This window comes from Mixophyes fleayi, chromosome 1 (assembly GCF_038048845.1).
Source record: "Mixophyes fleayi isolate aMixFle1 chromosome 1, aMixFle1.hap1, whole genome shotgun sequence".
Lineage (NCBI taxonomy): Eukaryota > Metazoa > Chordata > Amphibia > Anura > Limnodynastidae > Mixophyes > Mixophyes fleayi.
Genome location: NC_134402.1, coordinates 139027445 through 139048620, shown reverse-complemented (window position 1 = coordinate 139048620; position 21176 = coordinate 139027445). Strand labels below are relative to the sequence as shown.

The window sequence follows — 21176 nt, the reverse complement described above, 5'->3', positions numbered from 1 at the left end:
ATTAAGAAATGTGTTTATTGCAGTATAATGAAAGTTTTTGGCAGGTATTTAATAAACGATCAGGTAGTGAATACATATAGTATATGCAACAATGTTATTCAATAAATATATAGCACATAATTGAATATGTCACTGAAATATAATTTAATAAAAATTACTGTATTACGAAATGCATATATGGTTGCACATATACATATTGTATTACTTTTGAATACTCTATACTTAATATTTAAAGTTGCAATTACTACATTTCTTAGTACAATATGCCGATGAAGCTTATTGGAGGGCTGCCATAAATCGATCACTTCATTTTAAACAACACATTGAACTGAGCAGTGTATTTATTCAAACTTTTCCATGGTGTCATGGAGATTTCCTCTGAATCATTTTAGAGCAGCCAACATATTTTTATGTGATCAATAGATACACAGAATTCCTGTTCCACAGTATGTCTGTCTGTAGCATTTTCACCAGATCAGTGGTGTACGGAATGGGCAAACCAGGATTGGCAGGGCTTGAAAATGTAATGCCAATTTTATTTTATTTTTTATTAGCAGACATATTTTTTTTATCATGTGGTGATTATAAAATGTATGAACAAGTGAAAGTAGTAGTAGCTAGAAGAATTATTGGGCCAAGGGCATAAAACGGTACTCGTGACTATTTTTGGGGAAAAATATAGTTGTGGTGAATCCTATGTGTAATTTAGAAAGTTATATTTCTAGGAGCATAACTAAAAATATCTGAGCCACACAGCACAATTGTGATGGGGCCATTTACACCATAATAAAATCAGACAATCCACAGTCAGTATGCAATAGAGCAGAGTTATTAGCAACCTGGAACATTAGTCATAATTATATTTGACTAATGTGTTATAAATTCCAAAACATATAACTACCTGCATACATTTGTAGTGAAGTCCTTATTAAGTATGTACTGTAATGCGCTTGCATGGACTGCTGTGGCCTTGCATATTTCGAATTGATCTTTATTTTTTTTCCATACAGGAAAAAAAACGGACTAAATTGATTGATGGTTAGTAACCTCTTGTGTTAATAAGTAGATATATGCCAATTGAATGTGACTATGACTGTTCTGCTTATCGGTTTGTCAGTGCTCCAGGATGTCACATGTAGTATATGACTGGCAGATCGAAGAACTAAGATTCTTCCGTATTACACCAAAGACTAGGTCAACAAGACAATGGGCCCCTCTGTATTATGTTTGTCCTAGAGCTGCTCCTTACAACACAAAACACAGTTCAGTACCTGATACTCTGGACACACACAATCTGAGGCCACTTCCGGGTACAGAGGTCCACTTTTCCTTTCTTCCTGCAGCTCCAAACTAAAGGTTTCGGATACAACTAGTTGGCAGAGCTGTGCACCTCTTGTGAGATTATCATAATCAGCTTCATGTCCGCTGTGACCAGAATCTAAAACGAAGTGCAGGAACAAGCCTATACTTTTAATGGAATGTCATTTGCACCCACATTATATCAGAGAGCATTTTCAGGTGCTTTTCTACCAATTTAATAAATACATTTTTATTATTAACATTTGTAATAAAGACATTATCACTCTTGCAATCATACAAATTTGCAGCTGCCCGGAATCCAGTTAAAGTAGTTGCGGTGTGACTTTTTTTTTTTTTTGGACAATTCCAAAAATCAAAATGGAGGTGCACCTTTCTACGAAGGCAGATGGAAAATGCAACATACTTAAACGTTGTTTTTTTCTTTTCTGTAAATGCGCTCCAGTCTCCATTTTGAACGTTGACCACAGTTTACTTTCAAACTTTAAATTGTCATGTCTTAGAACTATTTAAAAAGCAAGATCATTATGAATTTGAACATCAAAAATTGAAAACCAGTGCTGGAATATAAACATTTAGCACCCAGTCACGTTATTCCCAGCATAGAGAAACCTATCTGGATAAAAAAATATATATTAATCAGAGGATTGACTTCGGTGTGTCAGGTTGATACATGTTATTTTATGGGTTGTAAGAGTCTGGCTGGGCACAGAGATTTAAGTGAGACTGTAAATAAATAGCTTCAATTCTACAATAAGAATTAACTATGCTAACAATCTATTCCGACTCCCTGTGCCTTTCCTTTCACCCAGAACACTGCACAACCTTGGGAAAATGCTAGTTCTTTTGGCTGAGCATGGTGACCGCAGTCTGCAGTTACCAGGGCAACATTATACTAATGCTCTTATAATGTAGCTTGTAATCTTGACATATTTCCTTAATGTTATGCATCTTTAATTGTACTGCTGCACTATTAAAGTAAAGTACATTCTCAGTAGTTGAGGTCTGTATTTGTTGTTTTACTTGGGAACTGAAAGTAGTTCCAGTTTAAGATAGATATAACTGTAATTCAGCCCAAATATTAACACACTCTGTCCCCTTAGTTTGCGCTGTAATTGCACCAAGATTGAGGTGTATGGACACTGGTGATGTGAAACCTCCTCCTGATTGACGGGCAGCTGATATATAGCCATAAAAAAACAGATTTCAACCAAGATTCAGGGGCAGCTTGCATTACCTCTACCAAAAACATGAAAGTTACCAAAGTTGTATAGCGTTAAGTTATTGCAAACTATATAGAAAAATGTAAGAACCAATAAATTATAGCCCTGATTATATGTAACCCACTAATTCCAATTAATACTAGCAATAATTATTTTTATTACTTGATTATATGGATGCAAACACTATACTGTATAAAATGCCATGGCATTATATGTTATCTAGAGGCATCTAACAAAGTAATAGGAAAATAAGGTGACCAGGTCATTTTCAATGCCCAGGGTTTTGTTACCAATGCTGTCCAGCACCTGTCTGCATAAGCCAATTGCAATGTTACCTATATGATTCCGATGGCTTATAGGTTAGGTGAAAGATGTGGTTAGTAAGGAGTGTTCTGTGAGTAGTCTAATGATCTAAACAGATACAAATGCTACTAGCTGTTTCCTCTGCCTCAATGAGTTTTTGGTCAAAATCCCATCTGAGAGATTTCACTTATATGTCTCATATATAAAGTGAACTAGATAGTGTTAGTTGCGGCGGCTGCGGGCACCGCCGCGACTCGGTGAGTGCTCTTCCGGGCGTCCCGGCCGTCGCTATGACGACCGGGACGTCACTTCCTGAATCTTCGTCCCGGTTGCCTGGGCAACAACCAGGACCCTGGGTAGCTCAAGGGATTACAGGGCCAGCCGTTCAAGGCTGGGTTTAGTCAGCCAATCAAGGCTGATTAGGGAACGTGGTTACTGCTGGCACTTTACTTAGTTGCATTGGCTGCAGGCTCTGCATGTTCATCATTCTGCAGCTGAGGACACATTCTGGACTGTGTCCTGATTGGTCATCTGTACTATTTAAGGCAGTGAGGACTGAGCCTTACTGTCGGTTATAGCGTCCTGTTTACAGTTCTGCTGCCTGCTACTATATCTCTGTGCTTGGTGTTTAACCTAAGATAGATTTCCTGTGTATGACCCTTGCTTGTTCCTGGACTTTGAACCTGTGCTTCTGACCCTCACCAATTGCCTGAACCCGGATTTTGCTTCTCTGCTTGCGCCCCTGATCTTTCGCCTGTCCCTGGATTCCGAACCTGTGCCTGTGACCTCTAACCTTGGTTTGTTCTGTGGATACGCTGTCTACTGCTGGCACCAACCCTGCCTGAACACCACGCTACTGTCCGCCATAACACTCCATCCCTGGGTTCTCCTTAGCCAGTACACAACTCTCGACCCTCTTTTAGCCTGCGGCCAAGTCTGTCCCCACCACTAGGGGCTCCAATGAACACCTGGCTTTCGGAGTAGACTCCGGGTTTTGTTGTACCAGCTGGAGGAGTTCCTAACAGCTAGGCAAACACTCCACAGGTAAAGCAGCAGCAGACCATTTTATAGGTAGACAGTTTCTCAGACTAGTCTAGGATTTTCTATAAACAATCAGCTGAGTTGACCCTGCTCTCTGTGCCTGGGTATTCTGGACATGCTCTCATGTAAAAGAGCCAGAGACAGCAAAATTGTGGTGAGCTGATGGACTGAGGCTCCTAGTGCATGACTGCATATGAAGGAACTCATATAATTAAATCTGATTAAATTATGATTTTTGGTAATTATATTCAAACAGCATTTAACCCCATTACATTTTTATGTGGGTTTTCTGTCAACTCAAAATTCAGGGCAGTCGGCTACTTACATCTATGGATTATTGTTATTTTTCCTAAAAATATTAAAACTGTTTAGATCAATAACTTGATTCCCAGGTGATTCTGCCACTTCCTATTAGCCAGGGGGTGCAGCTAAGCACACTGACACATTGTTTCTATCTGGAATATGTATATTTTTTCTCTTGTCTTGGCGGATTAAAGTCTTATTGCTAAAATGTAATTTATATATTTCTCTTGAGGTTTTGCAGTGTTTTCCATCCTTTTCTTTCTGCTTTGTGGGCTCTGAACAACATGCGCTGAGGTGGTTCATTAAGCAGCAGGTAAAATTAAGAATCACAGATTAGCGCGGCTTTGGCTCACTGGCTGCTGAATATTGTTAATGTGCTAATAATACCCCTGTGCCTGACAAAGTCTGTGTTCTGCTGGTTGGATCCCTGATAATAATGGGATCAACGTCTACAAGCTGAGATTGCAGAACCTATTACGAATAAAGATTCCTTAATATTTATATTTGATTAGGCTCTTTAAGTAACACGTCAAGTGTTCTGTCACATGTACCGTAATCTCTTGCATCATTCAGTCAGCTCTCACTTATTTAAAATAGGTTACATTTATGGCATGAATCCATAAAAGTGTACCTCAAAGAAGTTGTACTTGAGTAAAATTTAACTGTTAAAACCAGACCTTTTTTTTGTTATGTTTTCTCTGTGGCATCAGTGGGAATTCTTCAGTTTGTTCCTCAGCATCAAACGCACCAAAAATATTTATTCTAATAGAAAAGAGTAGCATGGTGTTTATGTTTACTATGATATCCTCATTATTTAGGGGCATTTTCGGGTCTAACTCATGACCCCAGTGCTGTGCTGCAGAAGTAGTGCTAACCACTGTGCCAGTCTGCTATGCCTCTTTTATGTGATATTACCAAATTTTTGCAAAGCTTTTTTTTTTTATTTAGAAGACTGCAAACCTGTGAAATCTACACCCATACTCACTCTGTTCATTTCATAGTGATGCAAGATAGAGATGATTCAACATTCTGGGCAGACTTTGTTAGTAATTAGTCACTTCAGTTATTTCAAATTTATTATTAATTTCCGTGGTGCAGAGGCTTTGACGTATTTTAGCGTCCAATTTGTATTTGTGCTCTGTAAGTGGAACAAAATCTATATTGTGAAATGTATTGGAACATGTTTATCTTACCTATCTTCTGTTGTTCACTCAGCAAATCAATGATAACTACCACTCTGTGTTCCCTGTCACTGTTCTGAGGAAATGGACTTTCTTATTGTTTGAAATCATTACTATGACAGAGATTTTTCTACCCAAACAACAAAGCAAGTGTATCTGTCTTACCATTTTATGATTTGTATTATTTTCTTTTTTATGTTTAATTAAATTTAAAACATTTTAAAGTCCAAAATTTTCTTTTTTATTGATGGATCACACTTGTGATATAAATATATAGTTGTGGGACTGGTTGTGATTAAGATGTCTGTGAGTCTATGCCAAGGATTTGATGACCTTTTTGTGCATCTAGTTTCCATTCTATGCTTTGCCATTTTAGCCATGCGGTGGGATGAGATAGAGAGCTTGTGAAAAGGAGGCATCATGAAACTGAACAATAAACGTTCCTGGATTAGACAGGCTATTGACTTGATATTAAACACATGCTGACACCACATTTCCGTTTGGCTGGCTGAGTTTATGTAAAGATCAATGTCAAACATAATCGTGCCAATGGAATGGAAACCTATACAGTGCATTAATTCTGCATGCTTGAAACAACGCCTCTTGCATGAGCGCAGTATGTGGTTTTGCCATGTTGACTTGGTATATTGTGTTCCATCAATCTCAAGAACAGATATTAGTGGGGATTATTGCACAGGCTCCCTCAACTGTGCACTTCCATCTAATTTTTAAGTAATGTTCAGCAAGGTCAACAGGAATCATTACAACTGATCTACTATTCAGGAACATTGAATGCTTGTACATACCTGTGTTTGTATGTTTTTCCTCTGGGCACTCCGGTTTCCTCGAATTGTACAAAAACATATTGGTAGTTTAACTGGGTTCTGACAAAATGGACCCTAATCTGTGTGTGGTAGGGAATTTACATTATAAGCTCCAATGGGACAGGGACTGATGTGCATGACTACTTATTCTCTGTGCAGTGCTGCATAATGTGATTGGTTCTATTTATACAATAATAATAATGATCATCTTAATATGTTCTAAGCATATATTTTTAATGGCTATATGAAAACATTTTAATCCAAACAAACAGCTGGAGGACAATGCACGTCACTATATTTATATGCATAACTGAAGGGAAAATAAGGAATGCTAGTTACTCCTTGTGCCTGATGCTGCTGGAGTAATGGTATGACAGCCCTCATCATCAACTTAGTGATAATAACTACCTTTTAAAAAAAATATGTAAAATTTGTAACTTGGGCTAGTTACCACAAAAGGAGGAGCACAAGGAGCAAGGGGTTACTGTCATAATGTGATACCAGTCCCCAGCCTAGTCAGCACGGGATGTAATCCCCTAGGGGTACTGAGCCCTCAAACTCCATGCCAGTCCCCTGCCTAGTCAGCATGGGATGGACTCCCTTAAGGGAACTGGGCCTTCAAACTCCGCCCGCCCCTCCCCTGGGCACACCAGCCCTGGTCTGAATAGCACTTAGGCTCCTTGGACGGTAAGTGCCAGGGTAATTGTTTGTAAGTAGAAAATCATTAAGCATGTTTGTGGAACTAGAAGTTTCAGCAAGCCCTGACAGCCAATGACTGCTTGGACATGCTGCCGCTTGCATGCGCGGTAAACAAAGTTGATTTTTATGGTCCGCAGTTGGTCTTGTGTCCAACTGTAAGTCAGGTCCAAGCTCTTTGTTCTACTTGTTCCCACTAAAGGTAGGTCAGCAATTAGGAAATGGTAAGACCGAGTGTGATTAATCTTTAATAGCTGGATGTGAGCATATCAAGGATGCAATTTTATCTAGTTTGATTATAATGGATGTTAATGAGAAATAACACACTAAATTAAAAAAAGCTGACAAAAGATGTGATTTAGATGTTTGGGTGAGCAGTGGTCGCTTGTTAACCACTTCATTGGAGCGTGTACAAATTTGCAGTATGATAGCTAAAGAAGATGGATAAGGGAAGGAGGAACTTTGAAGAATACAGAGAACATAGTTTGGATTAATAATGAGCAACTTTTAATTATTATTTTTCGAGGCAAACTGGTTCAAATTAAATTATCTTCACATAAATCTCTGTCAATACAAATAATACTAACGTTAATAAGACCTCACAAAATCCACCTACTGAGGGCAAACAAAAATCTAAATATTTCCTAACCTAAATTGAAAATAAATATGTTTACCAATTACACATTTGTTTTGTAAACATTTTGGTTCTTGTATTACTTTGAGTTAGGACACAAAGCGGGGTATTCAATTGTAAGCGCTAACGGAAAAAAACGAGCGCTCAAAAAATATTACCGTTTATACGGTAATATTGCGCGAGAAAAGCGTTAATACGGTAGTTTACTTGCAGAATTTCAGCTCGCCGCTCAGGGAGCAGCGAGCTGAAATTCCGCGAGTAATTACCGTATTAACGCTAAGACGTTTTTTTCCGTTAAGGGGGGTATTCAATTGTTAGCGTTAACGGAAAAAAACGAGCGCAATATTACCGTATAAACGGTAATATTTTTTGAGCGCTCGTTTTTTTCCGTTAACGCTAAAAATTGAATACCCCCCAAATAATAGGCAATTTTGGGTACAAAGAAAAGCATACAACAATTTGGCAGTGCTTATTTCCAGAGCAGAGATAGCAAAAGGGAAAATATCTTGCTCATTCTTACATACGTTGCTATAAAGGACGCTCATTCAGACTTTGGTTTTCTGTACTTCATTCAGCAAAATCAGTAATACAGATTTGAGGGAGTTTCGACAAAAAAAACCCTCAAATTAACACTTTCATTATTTTGTGGAATTTCTTTAACCAGTCTAAGGCATTCTAGGTAATTTTTCAGTGTAATGTCATTTGCTATACATGGTTGGTATCCTTTGAACAATTTTGAGAAACAGAATAATTTTGATGGCTACTACACAGCATTCAGTACTAGGACGGTTTCAGAGGAAAATTTGGCAACATACCTGAAATGTGTAGATTTATGGTGGTCTGAATATTTACCGTTAAAATATGGTAGCCTGAATATCTACACTAGTTGTTTGAAGACAATTTACACCCTTCAAAGTGATAATAATATAGAAATATTTAATGCTGATACACAGTGCCACCTAGTGACAAGTGTTCTAGGTTCCTAGTCAAGCTGTGCAAGCAGGTACTGAGATTGTATTGATGAAGGCTACACTATCATATGTGAAGCTTGGAAATCTCATACAGGCATATTAATATTTGTATCCCATCAAATAATCTTTGCTACTTTCATGTTATGAAAATAGTTAAGGTAGCACAATGTTTCAATATTTAGCTGGACCAATGCTGTACATTGTGGATATTTTACATGCTGTTAATAATGCTTCTGTGAAGTAAAATTAACCTACCAATATATCTTACTTTGCATACAATAACTTAGAACAGAGATGATCAAACTCAGTCCTCAAGAGCTACTAACAGTTCATGTTTTCAGGATTTCTTTAATCATTCTGGGTCAGTAATTATCCCACCTGTTTCTGCAGACAGAACACATGAGTGCTAGCTCTTCATTTGCTACCTGGAATTTTTAATAGTCTAATGTCTCTTTCTGTTGGTATTATGTAAAGGGCTTGAACATCTAAGAGTCATTTTTTTCTATTGAGAAACTATGAACCTATTTACAAAATGTGAGCTTCCAGAACTATACCAGAACAATATTTGATGCAGAGAAAAAACAGAAAATGTTGCAGTTTACAGGTTCACTGCACACGGATCAGTACGTTGCTTTTTAAGGTACATGCCTGCGTACGCCAGCAGAGCGAAGTGTGTGAGTGGTAGCATTTTTGTATCTACAGATTGGAGGATATTTAGTGTCATCATCTACTGAAGCAAAGAAGCCGCAATTTAGGTAAGAGTGCTGTATAGAAGTGGTTGTTTATTGCTTGTCTGAATTTACAGTCAGGGGTAGATAGAACTTGTGTTATGTAGTAGTCTCACTTTCCCCTGCAACTTTCTAGTCTACCTATTCACACAGGGCATGATTCACCTTTGAACGCAGTTGGATTTTAAAACGAGCACAGAACCTGTGCATAGTTCTGACTGTATTCAAATCCAAGTGTATCTTGAGATATGTTTCCATTTAAATCTGAGTATAAGTATGCTCTGCTTACACAATACTTGCCGTACATAAACTGCAATATACGCATAAGTGTAGGAACAATATAAGGTTACATCAGAATGCAAAAAAAATGTATGTTATAAAATAAATGGATAAGTCTTAACAGTATAATCATTAATAAAAATCTGGATTTAAAATAAACATTTTTTTAAACATTAAATGCAAAAATAATGATGCTTTTAATGTGTACAGTATATAAAATGCCCTTACTTGCATACCTATGTCCTGTGCTATCTTGTGGCACGCATATGTGTAGTATGTAAAACTGTATTAAACTGCGGATTTTGCAAGTAACTTTGCAGGGGAAATCTAAAATGGTAATGCTTTAAAGGCAAGTTTTGTCTTTAAAGGCATTGCCGGTTTAAACTTCCCATACAAAGTCGCCAAATATCGGCGACTCTAAAAATCTGCACTTTAATACATTTACCCACAGGACTTGAATCTGCCTCATTTCCCCCATTCCATCTCAGAATTTGTAGACATTCATAAGTGTCAATTGCGTTCATTGACGCAAGGTTTGTCGCTGAGCATGTGTAGAGCTATTTCACGCAAGATACGACATGCAAATGGAACATGAATCTGGCCCTCAATGTGTATTTGAGCCTATTTAGTACAAAGATACCACTGAAATTGAATACCACTAAACTGAATTTACAAATGTATTTTCTTACCTTACAAAATTGGTATAGGAATATGGTATTAACTGCAAATAGCCATAAACGCCTGGAGAATGCACTTATATTTTATACCCATATAATTTCTTAATAAAACTTGGTTCATTTTGTGACTATAAAATTAGTGCTGAAAGAAAAAGTAAAGCCACAACTGAAAACGAACATATATCAAAGACTGTGTATTACTAAGCAATAAACATAAATGCCCTCCATGCTCCCTTTCTTTTCCTCTGCAGCAGGTTGCCATGTTAGTCTCAACTTATTGACCTGCATCAGATCCCATGAGGAGACATGTCCTAAAGATTTGGAAAGAACTTCAGTGGCAACACTGAGTGTATTTTACCTTCATGGTTCATAGCTGATAATGTAAATTTTGAGATTTAAATAGTGCATTGTGTGACACTGTTCTTCAAATTTATTTTGTTTTACTTCTGTATATAGCAGTGATGAGGCTTAATTTTATGAATGTATGAAAGACATGGTTTTATAGTCCCAGAAATGGAATCCGATTTTATATTATCCATAGGACAAAGCAGCTGCAGAGTGAGTGTAAGGCTTTGTATTGATAATCATGTTTATAGTACATTATTTCAGTGGTGCATAACTGGCAGCAGCGCCTACATTTTATATATATCTTATTGTATATATCTTATGCAGTCGCCTCCAGTATTATAGAATTCTGAAGTGTCCCTTCTTTACCATAAAAACCACGGTTCTATAAGCTATACCGTAAGTTATTTCAGTTTAACTTTTTTTTCAATATGAATTAAACACAAATGCTTCCATGAATCAATTAATGTTGTTATTGTGGTGGCTCTAGTGGATCAATAATCCCTACATGAAAAACACAATTTGGGTGATAAACAAGGGTCTTTTCTGTACTGCATCTGCCCCTCTCTCTTGTTTGTTACAAGAACTGAAGGTTGAACATTTTTCTGTATAAGTAATTTGGTTGCTTATTTTTGCTTTTCAGAATTCGCTTTTAGAAAATAAGAAGATGAAAGACATTGGCAGCATCAAGGATATGGAAGAACAAATTTACCTTGATATGGATTTTGACCAAGAGGGCACCGTTGCACCTCTTCATACTTCTATTGTACTCTTTTTGATGTCATACTGTGAATGTAAAGCATTTAAAACTTTAGTTGTGGCACCAGAGAGAGACCCACACAGGATACATGAGTGTTTATTTCCAAATAACCTGGATGTGACAGTCATTTACAGACAAGATCTTCCAGCAATTGTTCAGAGCTGCCGCCTGCCTGCTGTTGTTGAGGCATCTGGAGCGTTCTGTAGAGCAGGCCTGGCTGTAGTGCTTAGACACATTATACAAAAAACACACCTCGCTGATCCCTCCAGAAAGGATGTCCTTGAGCTCCTTGGTTTTAAAAAGACTTGCTTAAAGGCCTGTGCAGAAGTAAGTAAGAGCATTCTGTTTTTTATTGTTTTTATTTCAGATAGTCATGGCATACTGGCAAGTTTACATACCCTACGTTGTGCACTGTGTCAGCCTGTGCCATCATTGTATGACAGGTAACATTGAGCACCTCACAATCCGTTTGTTCAGCCCAGTCACCAAACAACCAGCTGTCTCCAATTTGGCCTTTCATGTGTAGTGGTCGGGCAGAACAGTTGGGGCACACTTTGTATATCCACGCAGAGGTGAAGTTTCATCAGATTAATTAATTTGTAGGTTTCAAGAAACAATTAGTATTTATTAATATTGAATACTACAGAGGTCTGCTAGTGTGTAACGATTTAACAAGTAGTTAAATATTTTAAAATCGGCCTTAACAAATTTCTCCAAAAGTTAGGAGCCAGCACAAAAAAAATTGTAAGAAGAAACAGGTAGAAACGGAAGGTGATATTCTGAATTGATAGGGGTGTGTTTGCCCAACACATATATTCAGGTTGTAGTAGCAGTATCCAACTTGTATCGGCAATGCCTGACATGTTTAGTTAGCATATGCTTGTAGCACACAGAAACATTACCCACCCGCTAGCGCTTAGCATTTCTGCCGCCTCAGCTGCCCAACTTGTGCCAGCAGTGGTCATCACATACCAGCAGATGTCTACCCATTCTCTCCCTGCTCTGCTTGAAGTGCCAGATTCCAGTAACTGTAATTGTCGCTTTCAGGGCAAAGTTATTATTCCCTGCTTGCTAGAGCAGCAGTTTAAGAAGAGGTACGGGGTTTGTCCTGAGACAATAGTTGCAGTTTGTGGCTGCTGACACTTCAAGGTAGATCCAGGGAGAATGTATCCCCCCTCTCCAGACGAATGACTGCTGGTCTACTCAACCAAATTGCTGGCTATGTGGATTTAGATAAACTGTTAACATTCAGATGAGGACTGCAATATACTTGTTTACTCCTCCTTGCCTATGGTGATCTGAAGATAGGTAATGCAATGAATCCTGGTACTGTGTTGCAGTTTATACCTTGAAAGTGCAGCATAGACTACTACGTCGTCCCGACCATTCTGTAATCTGAGACCACTGCGGAACATGCACTCCATTCCAGGCATGAGAATAAAGAGCAAATAAGAAGCTAGGTACAGGAACAATAGTCATTCATAAGTAAAAACCACAATAAGGTTTTGCATAGTTTTCAGCAGTCGTCAGTAGTAATGCCTTGCGCAACAGGGAGGTCCCATCACAGTTATTGCTGTAGGACCAGGAGTGTGACTAGTCAGCTTCCGGTTGACTCATTGCTGCTGGAGATCCTGTTTCCTGAGGTCTCTTAGTTGACTGACCATCTAAATGGCTAAACCTGCCAACCAATCAAATACATTACATTTCTATTGTTTTGTTGGCTGATCCAGCCTGGAAGTCAGTGAAAATCCTAATGTCATTTGTTTAGCAGAGGAGGTGTGTTTCTTTTCTTTTTGTTTTTGCTTGGGTGGATTATAAGCTCTGGAACTGTTTGATTGAGCAAAATACTGCACACATATATCCCACCATAAATCCAATGTGTATTCATAGAAATGGTGTGTATGTGTTTATAACCTTCTTAGCTATAATAGACTGGAACCCGATATTGAACCACTTTTGCTTTGTACTGGAACCACAAGGGTAGCAGAATGACCAGCGCTATATATTTTTATAGATATATATATATAAATATATATTATATATATATATATATATATATATATAGATCTATATGTAGATATATATAGATGTAGATATACATATATATACATACATACACACGTGTATCTACTATATAAATGCCTAGTGGCGTGTGTGCAAAAAAAAACCCCCAAGCTGCAGCGCCACCTGCTGGGCAGAGTTATACACTGACCTATATATTTCTTGAAGGAGAAGTGACAGTTAGGAGTGGTTGGTGGTTGCCGGGGGTGACAGTGGGGAGTTTTTAACACCTTAAGTAGCTTGATGAAGGATGTGGCGATGAAGATGAAGGATGAGGTGATGGAGAAAAATGATGAGGTGGTGACATGTGGACAAAACCACGTTACAAAGGGCGCTTGCGTCGGGAAGTAACGCTCTTCCCCTGAGGAGGCCTGGGCTAGGCCCAAATGCATGACAAGAACCTTTTTAACACCTTAAGTAGCTTGATTTGACTAGAATGCATGAGTATCATGCACGGGTTAACATGTATATACATATATATATATATATATATACACACATGTATAGATATGTGTATATATATGCATAAATAGATATATATATATATGTGTGTGTGTGTGTGTGTATATATATATATATATATATACACACACACACATATATATGTCATGCCTCCCAACATTTGGGGTACACAGCATTGGGACTGGGGGCACCTGGGAGGGAGGGGGGGCGGTGAGCACTTTTGAAGTGATAGGCTGCCCCGGTCTCCACTCCGAATTGCTTCATTGCCTTGCAGAGCAGCAGTGAGCTGGATACCTTAGAGTCCTATAAAAGGGAAACCAGCATCAAAGTGTCCCTGTTATATAGATAACCAGCTCCCATTAATAGCTCTGCTCTGAAAAGTGCTGTGGCTTTTCCACACTCCCTTAGGCTGAAATGTTCTGGGTAGTGAATGGGACCTGCTAGAATGGCAACTTTGCATCCTTTGTTCTCTGCAAATGGTCCATAAGCCCCCGGCCATTTAGTTTATAAAAAGTAAGTTGGAAATAATAGCAACTCTACCTCTTACATAAATAAATTGAATAAAAATATACATTCACTTCAGTTCTTGAACTTGCATAGTCCAGCACCGACCATACTTCATGATAAGCTGGGAGACCAGCAAGCATAGACCAGCAAGCATAGTATGTAACAATTATCTACCTGTGGCTCTACTCCAATTGTGGAACTATTGTCATGACAGATATTTGTTATTACAACATATCACATGCCAACTTTTTTTTCAAATTTATGACCCTGGTTCATTTTTATTTTTTTTGCATAAAATATACAAGCCACATACAAAAATATTTACTGTAAGGGCTACACACAATTGCGCATGTGGTTTTGAAAAAAATACTTCTGCACAGCATAAGATCATGCATAACAAAGAATTTCAGTTGTGCCATGTGTTACTATATGCCTATAAATATTGTACCATGCTGTGCCCCTCACCCACTTTATTTTATAATGCTTTGCTTTTTCTGGGTCAGAAGCAGTTGTAAAGATTTACAGCCAATGCTTTGAAAATTAGGCTGCCACGGACTGGAGAAAGTCATTGCGCATAGAACTGTAGACATGTTCAATTTATCAGGAGGGTGCTGTTCACAGTCTCCATCTTTTGTGTCTGGTGTACAAAATTGTATGTACAATACCTCATTGACATAGTTGCCTACTCTCCCGAACTTCTGGGAGTCCTCCCGCAGTCCCGGGAGAGCAGGGCAACCTCACGTTTGCTGGCCCTTTATCAAGCTAAGCGGCAGGGGGGCTGGGCTTATGAAGCGATTTGCGTGTCATTGTGGCCCCGCCCCTTGCTGTAATAGGCTATACAGTGTGATGTCAGTGTAGGGGCAGGACCAATGACGAGAATCGGTGAGCCCCGTCCCCACATGCCCACCTCCCGCATCGATCTCCCAGACAGCAAGTGGCTAAAGTTAGCAAGCATGCTCATTAACTTGCACATTTTAATAGCATGAACTGTAATGATCATTTGTACCCATATATGGGACAATGTGTGTACAAGTGGCCATTTGAAATGCTGAAGGATATTCATATTGCCACATACAGCCCTCTATCAAGATTAAACCTTTAAGGCCCTTTACACAAGGGAATTCATTTTCCATGTTCAACACGTGTTCTTAAAGCTTATTAAATGTGTTTAATGTTGATAATTGAAAACATTATGTACGTGAACACCATTTCTTACAAGGGTTTGCATTGAGTACATTTTGAAGATGCCTGTAGCATTAACAAACTAAAATCTTTATAAAATATTATGGAGTGCTGCATGGATGCTTTGAGAACAAGCTTCAAATGCTCTGTTAAAAGTGAGAAAAAAAGTACAAGGTTTTGTCTATGGTTTTAGCAGACATTGTTTTTCAACACCAGTCTGGTGATCCATTGAAGGAAGCTGAGGGAGCCAAAATAATGCAGTGTATCTGATGTTCAATGCCTCTATTACAATTAAGTTAGTTGCTTAAATTCATGTTGCTACATTGTGGCTTGGGAAGTATTTACATATGTCGTGCCAGACAATTCTGCAGCAAGCATGTACATGGTTAAAGCTACACGCAGACATGTTGTAGCAGACTTCACCTGTGCTGTGAAAACAGTACCTTAATTAACCTCTAATTATGTCTAGTGTGCTACACTTGCATTTGTCTGAGATGTCAAGTATTAATCTCCTCAGAATGTTGAATAACATTTAGAGAAAGAATTTAGTCTGAAATCCTAGTATTGGATTTCTGAAAATGTATCCCTTTTCACAAGACTGTCATGACAGATGTTTGTTATTACAACATATCACATGCCAACTTTTTTTTAAAAAAAAATCCAGTGTGTTTTTTTATTTTTCAAAATGATTTTCCACACAAGAACAAAATAAACAAGCATTTAAAACAGAAACGGCTAACAAACAGTCATCACATAACATATAAGATACAGCCGTACTATAGAAAATAATAGCCGTACTATAGAATATAATAGTTTCAGGTGCATCATCCAATGTTAACATAGATGCAATGGTATGTATAATACAAGGATACATGTAATACATATAATAGCAAGAAACAGGAAATTAAAACAATGATATCACGGAGAGCAAAGGTGTTCACGGGTCTAATCCAATATAGACAGTCTCGCCAATGAAGGTAAAGCACACAGGAAGTGTAGCCAACAACCCCAACTATTTTCATATTTCAAGAAGCATTTCCTGTTAGTATAGATAAATTGTTCATGACCCACTGTATCATTAATTTAATCCAATCACGTTAATGAGAAATAGCAGGAGCAATCCATAATCTGGCTATACAGCCTTTTGCCAACATGAACACATTTATTATATATTGTTGCATCACTCTATTTAACATATCCTCCCAACTGCAAACCAAAGAGGCATGTGCCAGGGAAATATAACTATACCGTTATGCCAGTTTTGTTGATACACTCTAGTGTATCAACAAAACGACTCTAGACCAAAAGCGTTTTATTCTAGGGCACTGCCATAAGAGATACCAGAATGTGCCACATGGGTCACCACATTTCAGACAGTGAGTAATCTGGTCACGTCTAAATTTAGCTAATCTAAAGGGAGTAAGTTACTCTTTGTGTAGAATCTATATCTGAATTTGTTGGAATTTCAGAGAGGCAGTAGAGCAATGGGAACTACTAAGAATTATCCCCCAGTCCTCATCCTGGAGAGGGCTGAGATCTTTCTTCCACTTTTCCCATAATTGTACAAAGTTATTGGTTCAAATTCACTCAATAAATATGAATATGTGAACGAAGTAACGTAAAGGCGGTAGCAGGGTTTTCATAGGAGCTTCCTTAAGGGACGGAACTCCCTGCTCAAATTGGACCATTGAGGCGTGCCGAAGTCAAAGATGGCAGTAAAACATAGTGTTGGGGATTGCAAACTCTACCTTAAGTTGTTTTGAGGATGCTATATAATTGTGCCAAAGCAGAAATACCATGTGTCACCCATAGAGAGCACCCAGTCAGTGATTTTAGGTCACTAAATTTAGTAAGACCCCAAAGAGGTAAACAGGGAGACAAAAGTCTGGGGCAAACACCAGACAATAAGATCTGAAGGGGAGTGTGAAGCTGGCTGCTTGCCGCAATAATTCCTAATGGAGATCATGTTAGTCTGGGTCTGACACCCAAAATTTCAAATCAGTAATTTGGGAGGCATAATAGTATAGCTTAAGGTTGGGCAAAGTGAAATCACCTGAATTCCTTGATTAATTCCTCCATTTTATTTTTGCCCTTTTCCCACCTCATACCAAGGAAGGAATTAATGTGTCAATTTTCCGAAACAAAGAGGAGGGTAGAAAAAGTTTTGCAAAACATAAAGAGACTTGGGCTGTATTATCATTTTAATAAGATTTATCCTCCCCGACACTGAAAGAGATATTCTTTGCAACGTGTGAAGTTTGTATTTCAGAAAATCAATTTGGGATTAATGTTCAATGCCACATAATCATATACTTCAGTACAGATCCATATATCTAAATATTTAAGGGATAACAGACTATGGGAGAATTCCGGCCACTGACGCCCTATTGGAAAGATACTCGACTTGTCCCAGTAAATCTTTAAACCAAAATAGGAATCAAATTCATTCAGTACTAGGAGAAGGTTATCCGTTGTGCCCCGTGCGACATATCATCCACATAACAAGCCACCTAGTCCTCTCTAGTAGTAGCCCTAAGGCCCCCAATTGTGGGAGTATAGGCAAGAGGCTCATTGGCCAAAGCAAATAGGGTGGGTGTGAGAGGACACCCTTGCCGAGTGCCTTTGCTTAGTTTGGAAAAACGGGACACGTATCCATTAGCACTCAGTCGTGCCACCAGGTTAGAATCGAGGAGCTTAGCCCAATTAACATATACTGGAACCATCCCAAATCTGTTCATTACCTCCTTTAAATATGACCATGCAATGGAATTGAATGCCATAATGGTGTCGAGGGAAGCTCAATCCAGTCACCTGCATGAGATTAAGTATGCACCCTAAATTCAGACAGGTGAACTTACATGGCATTAAACCTATTTGATCCAGATGAATCAATTCCAAAATCACTTTGTTAACTCTAAGGACTAACATTTTAGTTAAATTTGGAGAGATATAGGCCTATAGGAATCTGGTTAAAGGAGATACTTAACACTATCTGCTTCAGCCATAGAGTCAGACAAGACACCAGAATCAGAGTACTAAAGGTTTCAAGTAACGTAGTAATATAAAATGTTCTGTGTTGCTTGTAAGTTCGATTGGAATGCCATCCACACCCAAGGTCTTAACATTAGGGAAGGTCGCTATGGCATAACCTACCTCCTCCTGTGTAAATGGAGAACATACTGCCACCCAACAGTTTGGGAAGACAGATTGAACCTGATTCATTAAGGAAAGTAGAGCAAAAAAAATAAGCAAGTTTTCTCCTGGACAAAACCATGTTACAATGAAATTAGTGGGGTGCAAATTAGTTTATTGTTTTTCACATAAGATAAATACTGTCTGTTTTTTCATGTGCCACACAAATACTTGATAGCTTTATTTGTACATTGAAATTTAAATTTGATCTAGAACATACCTTACCCCAACTATAAATCTGCCATCACCTTTTAAATTTACCTCCGCCTCCAATGCAACATGGTTTTGCCAAGGTACAAAGTTTCTCATTTCTTTTGCTTTACTTTCCTTAATGAATTAGACCCATTGTAGCTAAGTACCAAGAGAGGTCCTTCTCACTAATGTGCCTGAGATATATACACCCTCCTATAGAAGTCATGAAAGACCTCAGCTATGTTAGACATCAGGAAGTGCTTAACTCATTTGTCATTCACAATTCTAGGAACAGCACTCTTCCAAGCACACCAGGTATGCCAGAAAGCTCAGAGGCCTGTCCTCCTCCACATAATGGACATGTTTGCTGAAGAACAATTTACTCTTAGATTTGTCTAGCAAGTAATCAGTCCACTCTTGTTGGACAGAAAGCCAATTGAGAATTAGTGGAATGAGTTACGACACTGACAGACTCCAGTGCTCTACAAGTTTGCTCTAACCACCTGTTCTTTATCTCTATAAAACATTTTAAGCGCTTCCACCCTATTTATCAAGGTGCCCTGGAGATAGGCTATGAAAGAGTTCCAGACAACTGGGGGTCTCTCAATGTGACTATTTATGGCAAAGAAGCCTTCCAATAGAGCAACCAACTCAACCTGCCCCCATTAGAGACAACCAAAATGGGTTACATTTCCAGAGGGCTTGACCCCTGGTGATAATATATTCAATATGCAGCAAGAGAGGAGTGGTCAGAAATCCCTTGCGGCTTATATTCTGCCTCACGCACAGCAGGCACCAGTAAGCTAGATATAAGTGCTAAATCGATTCTGGAGAACGCATTATAAGAGGGTGAGAAACAGGAAAATTGGGTAGAAATAGGGTGCCTCAACTGCCATCTAGAAGGCCCATATCAGGTTTCTAAAGGCCAAATTACCAATAAGGGCAGAGGTTCGACGCTCCTGCCACCTGTCAGAGTCTTTGCCCATTACATTATTGAAGTCTCCAATGCAGATAATAGGAGAGTCAAGATAAAGTACCATAAATTCGCTATAGCATTTCAGGACATGGGGGCAGAATATATACAGCTTAAAGCAGTAGTGGAGAAGAATTCATTTTAGCTTGTAAAAACACAAATCTGTGCCTTGGGAGTCAATTTGGACTTGTCCTGTAGAAAAGGAGGGCACTTATGTATAAGAACAGAAACGCCTCTGCAGTTGGCAGTGTGGGGGGGGGGGGGGGGGGGGGCATGATAAGCCCGTCCAATCTAGATTAGAGAATCTTACTTCCCTCCAAATGTGTCTGCAGAAAATATACAATATCCGGGTCATATTTCTTAGTAAACCTAAACACCACAGAGCGCTTTATTATGTTATTCAATTCTCTAACATTACATGAGACAATACGAAGGTCTTTGGTCACAGAGCATTCAGGTACCATTGTGAGTTGAATAGATAGTGAAGCGTGAGCAGAGCAAACAGCCCCCTTATCTGATCTAAAAAAAGAAGAACCTGCAAGCACCCAAGGAACATACTGATAGAGCGGCATATAAATAATGCAAGTAAATGTGATGCACTTACATACAAAAAATGAACAAACATCAAAACATTTCCACCCCTCACCCTGAACACTCTAACCCAATCATAGAAACCTGGATTCCAGACGTTCCAAATTAACATCTTTCGAAAAGACTCCACAGTCAAAAAAAAAAAAAGAAACAAAATACAACTAAAAAGGAGTGGAAGGAGATGTAGTAAGCTCCCCCGGTGAAATAGGCAAAACAGTGAAAAATGATTATCTTATTTTGACTCTTAGGAACCGAACCCTAGCCTTTTGAACATTGATAGAAAAATCCAGGAAAACAGCCACCCTTTGGTTTTGGAACAGCAGAGGACCTTTGGTCCAGGCAAGACATAGAGTAGCATCTCTGTACTTAAACTGGAGAATTTTTGCAATAAAAGTTTGCAGAGGTGCACCTGGCAGTGGTCTTTGATTAGAAATATTATGTGCTCTTTCAGTAGCAAATTGTGCAATGAATAAAAAACATCGGGGTAGCCACTTGCTGGTATTAGCGCAACTAAGCAAGGAGGCGTGGAGTCTAACACCCCCGATTTTCCCCAGGGGCCCCCACAAAGACGTATGTACTTTGCTGTAAAGGGTGCTCAGATCGTGATTCTCTGCGGTTGTCACCAGTACAGTGGTATAGAGAAGAGGAATGGTCAAGCGATCTGGGTCAAAACCAGCTAGAAGTGCAGTACACAGGGGTGATCCAAGGGTAGTCAGTAACAAGCCAAAGGTCAA

At 38.7% G+C, this 21176-nt stretch overlaps 1 protein-coding gene across 3 annotated transcripts in view; it reads left to right on the top strand.

Annotated features, from left to right (window-relative positions):
- The window catches only part of GSTCD (glutathione S-transferase C-terminal domain containing), a 164130-nt gene that overhangs the window by 12188 nt on the left and 130766 nt on the right, over nucleotides 1–21176 (top strand). For all 3 annotated transcript variants that reach the window (XM_075200850.1, XM_075200844.1, XM_075200839.1), the window contains exon 2: nucleotides 11166–11609. In XM_075200850.1, coding sequence (XP_075056951.1) covers nucleotides 11190–11609 — 420 coding nt within the window. In that variant the 5' untranslated portion in view covers nucleotides 11166–11189. The remainder of the gene's footprint in view (nucleotides 1–11165; nucleotides 11610–21176) is intronic.